The sequence below is a fragment of the Siphateles boraxobius genome, unplaced genomic scaffold (assembly GCF_051911475.1).
Source record: "Siphateles boraxobius isolate OS27281-9 unplaced genomic scaffold, OSU_SipBor_1 24, whole genome shotgun sequence".
Lineage (NCBI taxonomy): Eukaryota > Metazoa > Chordata > Actinopteri > Cypriniformes > Leuciscidae > Siphateles > Siphateles boraxobius.
The window spans coordinates 3,966,473-3,972,785 of NW_027508855.1; the positions used below are offsets into that span (position 1 = coordinate 3,966,473).

The 6,313-nt window shown below is 36.1% G+C and overlaps 1 protein-coding gene across 1 annotated transcript in view; it reads left to right on the forward strand.

Annotated features, from left to right (window-relative positions):
• Positions 1-5,810, forward strand: part of LOC143748716 (uncharacterized) — a 54,606-nt gene extending 48,796 nt beyond the window's left edge. Inside the window, exons 52-68 of the mRNA XM_077240845.1 lie at positions 264-317; positions 421-474; positions 628-681; positions 768-821; positions 930-983; positions 1,071-1,124; positions 1,212-1,265; positions 1,421-1,474; positions 1,554-1,607; positions 2,324-2,341; positions 2,459-2,512; positions 2,619-2,681; positions 2,815-2,980; positions 3,078-3,184; positions 4,071-4,148; positions 4,230-4,412; positions 4,495-5,810. Of these exons, the coding sequence (XP_077096960.1) occupies positions 264-317; positions 421-474; positions 628-681; positions 768-821; positions 930-983; positions 1,071-1,124; positions 1,212-1,265; positions 1,421-1,474; positions 1,554-1,607; positions 2,324-2,341; positions 2,459-2,512; positions 2,619-2,681; positions 2,815-2,980; positions 3,078-3,184; positions 4,071-4,148; positions 4,230-4,412; positions 4,495-4,650 (1,311 nt within the window). The 3' untranslated portion in view covers positions 4,651-5,810. The remainder of the gene's footprint in view (positions 1-263; positions 318-420; positions 475-627; positions 682-767; positions 822-929; positions 984-1,070; positions 1,125-1,211; positions 1,266-1,420; positions 1,475-1,553; positions 1,608-2,323; positions 2,342-2,458; positions 2,513-2,618; positions 2,682-2,814; positions 2,981-3,077; positions 3,185-4,070; positions 4,149-4,229; positions 4,413-4,494) is intronic.
• The last annotated feature ends 503 nt before the right edge of the window (positions 5,811-6,313 follow it).

The window sequence follows — 6,313 nt, forward strand, 5'->3', positions numbered from 1 at the left end:
ATTTTTTTTACAGTGCAGAAATCAATTGCACCTACTGCACCCATAAAGGGTTTACTACTTACTACTTTAATATTATGTTAAATATAAAATATATCAGCAATTTTCTTTGCATATTATCAAAAAATTCAACAATATACTAAATTTATATGTATGTAAAGTATGTATATGTATGTGTATGTATGCATAGTATTTATTTAAAATGTTTTTGTTTTTTGGGGGGGAGTTTTTTATTTTATTTAAATGATTTGCACTGTTATTTTCAGGGACTTCCAGGAGAAATGGGTGTTGATGGCCCTGTTGGCCCACCTGGACCACAAGTTAGTATTTGTGTGAAAATATCTCTATCAGTAACTAAATGGTAATATTCTTTCACTGCCTGAAGATCAGGTATTATGCATTATTTATCTTTAAATGCTTTAGGGTCCAAAGGGCAAATCTGGGCCTCAGGGAAGGGAGGGACCAAAAGGTCTGAAGGTCAGTGTAGTCTAAATCTCTTTTCATTATATGTTATGATTGAATTTGTAAACTTATATCATTACATTCACTCTTTGATTTTTCAGCTGCTCTAATAATTCTACAATTGCTCTAATCATTTCTAAAGTCTTATATACTTTTCCAATTTTTCAGGGAAATAATGGTCAGGATGGACCTCCTGGAAAGATTGGACATGCTGGGAAAAGAGTGAGTATCATAATAAGGTTTGTTAGGGTTTGAAGAAAACATTTTCAGGATTAAAAGTACAATTTGAGTAATTCTTTCACTCTTAGGGGAAAAAAGGAAAAGCTGGTCAGAGGGGTCTCAGAGGACCTATTGGCGAGAAGGTACTCATTTATTCATTGCTCATTTTTAGATGTTATGTAACCTGTAAAGGCATGATGCTTGCCACAATTTATAATACGTTTTACCAGCTTTTGTTTGATGTGTAACAGGGTCATAAGGGAGCATTGGGAAAGACTGGACCTCCTGGCAGACCAGGACAATATGTAAATGAATACACAAATTTCCCTCATCGGATTTTATAAATTCATAAAGATAATGTGAATATTTATTAGTGGTCTACATTGTTTCAGGGTTCACCTGGCATTCGAGGCGAGAAAGGAGAGAGTGGTGAAAGGGGCTTTGAGGTTTGGGCATTAATGGAAATGTCATATTAGAACTGGTAGAGAGACAAAACTGAGAACCTTGAGGCTTACTCTTCTTTCTGTCCAAAGGGAGAGAAGGGGGAAATTGGGCCACTTGGTCCTCCAGGGGGAGATGGACTGAAGGTACCTTCATTCATCTCAATCAAACACTAGAAGAAACTTAAATCATTTCAGAAGGGAGGGGAAACAGACTCAAGGCACCTAATAGTATTTTGTGTACATACTGTAAGTAAATGTTACTTGTTTGCAGTGGCTGAATATCTGTTTATTTATTTCAGGGGGAGCAGGGCCTGCATGGGGAGAAAGGGAGACATGGGCCAAAGGGAGAGCAGGTGACATTTTAGATATGCATGTAATCATACAACGAAACTGTTGGCATGTAGAAAATAGAGTAATTTGTGTCACTTTTAGGGGGATATTGGCCCAACTGGTCAAAGAGGAACCCCAGGTCTACCAGGGCTGCCTGTAAGTTATCATCTCTTTCAGGTTTTGATTTAGATTTTTTAAATGCTGCACAGGTTTGCACAAAATATTATTCTCAAATAATTAATAATTGCCTAAATTCCAAAATATTGCATTGGTGTTTCAAAATGTCCTATTTTTTACTCTCCTGTTCAAAAGTTTGGAGTAAGGTTTTTTTTATGTTTTTGAAAAAAGTCTCTAATGCTCACAAGATAAAAAAAAATATTTTTAAATAGCAATTTATTTCTGTGATGGCAAAACTGAATTTTCAGTCGCCATTATTCCAGTCTTTAGTGTCACATGATCTTTCAGAAAACATTCTAATATGTTGATTTGCTGCTGAAGAAAAGTTTTTTTTAATTATTTTAAATTATTTTTTATAAATGTTAAAAACAGTTGTGCTGTTTCATATTTTTGTTACAACAGGAAGCACTTTTTCAGAATTCTTTTATGAACAGAAATTTCAAAGAACAACATTTGTTTGAAATGAAAATATTTTGTAAGAATGTAAATGTCAAGAATCAAAATCAATTGAATGTGTCCTTCCTTACCAAATAACATCTTACTAATCCCAAGCTTTTGAATGGTAGTGTACATTTAGAACAAAGTAAATATTTGAAAAATGACAAAAATGATTTATTTTTAAAAATCCAGTAGCATTTCATGCAGTCATGATACTCAAGATAAGATTTCACTGTGTCCATGTGCTCCCTCTACAGGGCCTATTTGGAGTAAAGGTTTGGAACAAACATTTAAATACAGACGTTCATTTAATACAAATTGTTATCTTATCTAGTTAACTGTTGCAATTAATATTTGTTGATGATGAAATGTGTTTTATTCAACTTTTTCAGGGTTTAAAAGGATTTCCAGGACTTACTGGTCTAAAAGGAGAGAAAGGAACTCCTGTGAGTTTGACAGTACTCATTTACATTACCTGAGTGATTGATACATGTAAAACAATTCATTAAAATGCCTGTGATGTAGTAACTATAATAGTGCTGTTTATTTTAGGGCCCACCAGGTCTTCCAGGTCCACCGGGCTTATCTCTAAACCTTACACTGACTCAGATAAAAGTAAGTAGCTGATGATTGATTTTACATAAAAAAAATAAAAAAAATCAGGATCCATTCATCATATCACATGCATAATTACACAGGTTTAAACTTAATTGTAATGTGACAATGTTTTTTGGTTCTCACAAATCAGGCCCTCATGTACTACTCCGACAAGCCCAACTATCCACTTATTAGGAGCTTGCTGGACTCCCTTCAGCAAGACCTGCGATTCTTCATAGATCCTCCAGACGGCACTAAGCAACATCCGGCCACCACCTGCTTGGAACTGATGCTCAGTCATCCTAACTTAACAAGTGGTTAGGGTCATTCTCACGAATGTTATTGTTAGTCTGTAGACATGGATACTTATGGTACTTATGGTTAATGATTTTTATTTGACTGTTGTTGTTTCAGGAATGTATTATATCGACCCAAATCAGGGCAGTTCTGCTGATGCTTTGCTAGTATATTGTAACTTCAGTGCAGGTGGACAAACATGTTTGTCACCCCTGCAGCCACAGGTAAAGTTAAAATTGTCATCAACATTCGCTGAATATAAAATGTCTTGTCACTTTTGATCAATTTAATGCATCCTTGCTGAATAAAACTTTTTTTTTTTAATCTTACTGACCCCACATTAGAGGTAAGGTAGGCAATTTCGGACAAGTTAGCAATAGCAAGCTAGCCTTCAATGCATAAGATCCCACTCTTCCTTAAAGGGATAGTTCAACCAAAAATGAAAATTCTGTCAGTATTTACTCACCCTCATGTTGTTCGAACCACGTAAGACCTATTTTTGATTAAATCTGAGAACTGGATCACTCCTCCATAGGCTTCTAAGGGATTGAAACTTGCCAGCCCAGAAAAGTTATTAAAGACATCGTTAAAATAGTCCAAGTGACTACAGTGGCTCAATCTTAAGTTTATCAAACGACGAGAATACTTTTTGTGCGCAAAAAACCCAAAAATAACGACTTTATTTCAACTATTCATTTCCTTCTCTGTGGGCCTCGAGTCAGTTCACTAGTATAATAAGCTTCTGTTGTTGTACGTCACACGCATCACACACATGACCAGCGTCGGCCTATAGTGAGCCTACGTGTGACGTAGCACTACGCAATCACACTAGTTAACTGACTAGAGGCCCACAAAGAAGGAAATTAAAAGTTGAAATAAAGTCGTTATTTTTGTTTGTTTTTTGCGCACAAAAAGTATTCTCGTCACTTATTTAGTACATATTTAGATCACTTCTATTATTGATTGCTATCAGGATGTGAAAAGAGTTTCAACCCGTATAACAAAATATATTGATTTTGGGGTTGCCTACCCTAACATTTAATCCTATATGACCAGTTTAATTATGTTTAATTCATATTAGGCTGATAATCAGACACCTCTCTGCTTTAGATACCCATGAGATCCTGGCTCAAAGATGCCATGTCAGACTCATTTTCATGGTTGAGCACTATAGATGGCGGCTTTCAGGTATTTTATTTGATCAGAACCAATAACCAGAATATCCTCCTGCCATCATGTCCCGCCCCTGAGTAAATCTTTACTTTATAGTTTGATTACACGGAAACTGGTGCGGTGCAAATGAGATTCCTACGACTGAACAGCAAGATTGCAAAGCAGAACATCACATTTTCATGCCAGCTAAACACCCACCAGGGCTCCAATGAAAGAGAGATTAAGTTCCTTGCCGATTCAAGAAGACAGAGCTTCTTGGGAACATTACTGGATTGTGAAGTAAGACAACTGTAATTTAGTTATAATGGATTGCATTGCTGTTCACTTGAATTTATTATGTCTCCTTTTTGTCTGTGTTTAGCATACAGAGGCGCTGGATACAGGCCCTCGGGAGTCTGTGTTCCAGTTTGAGACCGAAGACCTGGAGCTTTTACCAATTAGAGATGTGGCTTTATTTGGCCACAGCGACACAACAGAAGAGTTTCAGTTTACTGTAGGACACGTTTGCTTCAGCTAAAACATAAACAATCTCTCATTTGAGGGCTGTTCTGCAGAGCTCTTACTGAGTAGCTCTTTGCTGAGGCAATCAGGACTTTCTTTACTCTACTGTTCTCCATCTGCTGTGGGAATGGAGGTTCCTAATGAAGTTTTCACCTTCAGTTTACAGTGTACCTACAGTACAATGAACTGGTTTGTTGTCTGTTGGCAACATTAATCTGGTTCACAGCTTCTCATGAGGATTGTAAAATATTGTTGTATATTGTTTGCAATGCCTTTTTTCTGTTAAATTACTGATTATTTATATGATGTCTTGATGTTACTCTTGTCACATTCACTTCCACACACCATGATTTCTTAAAATACTTTAATTCAGGTTTTGTTGCACCTTATGACAAACAGCACTGTGATATACACTGCATGGCCAAAAGTTTGTTTGACACTTTTAACACCACACCTGTGTGTGCTTGAGGAACATTTCAAAACTATAGACATTAATAGGTAGTTTATCCACTCTGTAACAGCATTTGACCGTCTTGGAAGGCTTTCAAACATTGATGCAGTGATTTGTCACTATTGGTCATGTGGTGTACAGTATGTGGCACCCAAATCTGGTACTATTTAAACAATGTGCCTCAAAAGTATCAGGCACTGCTTGTGAAGTCTAATAACATGTATTACTTCCTACAAAGCTGTCAGACAGTTGCTGTGAGCCCAATGTTTATGGTGGGATTTGCTATATCTCAATCAACAAAAACAAAATATGATGACCATTATTAAATAAGTGTCAATTGTTCTTGTGTTCAAAGTACAAAATTTGAAAATTTGTCCCATTAAAAATTTAGGCCAATTTAGGGCCAATGACCCAATTTAGGTCATTGTAAAGTAACACATTGCAATCTGATTTTATTCAAATTAGTGTTTTTATTATTATTAAGTATGCCAAAAAAAAGTTATTTTTCTTCGGATTCCTTTATGAATTTAGGGTGCACACTGCTTGAATTACAATAACTGTATTTTTGAACTTATACAGAAGGGAAGTGCATATCAATTTCTGCGGGTCTGGTCTGGCTCATTCAAATGTACTGATTTGTACATGCATTTACTGAATTAGACTGCTATTGTAAAAAGTTTTGCAAATACAACTTTACTAAAGTAAAACTAAGATTAAAACAAAAACACATAATTAAACTACCAATTAATTTTTTTTATTGTTTACATTTTTTTCTAAATGCAAGGCTGCATTTATTTGATCAAAATACACTCATTTATGTTCATTCACTAAACTGCAGTGACCATTTCAGTGTAGTGTTTAAACCTGTAGGCTTGTGTGGTAAATAATAAATAATACAAAAATTAGTTTTTTAGGTTTCTATGTTTGGTGCCCTCTGGAGGATTCTTTGGAAAAGCCACAAGTTGCTAATAGTGTAAGTGTACAGTTCAACACGCCTCCTTACAGCTGGATGTGTATTCGTCTACAGGAAATCACTCAAACACCAGCTAAGAAAATGAGATACCCCTCGCTGCAGACTGTAGCGCGGTGACGTCACGTCTCTACGTCACGTATGTACGTGACGTATGTGTTACCACGCATGCGCAAAGTTTGACTATCGTCATATAATACGCATGTGCGCACGCGCGCGCGCGCAGTTAGTTTCAATCACTTCCGGCGAGAGATTCGA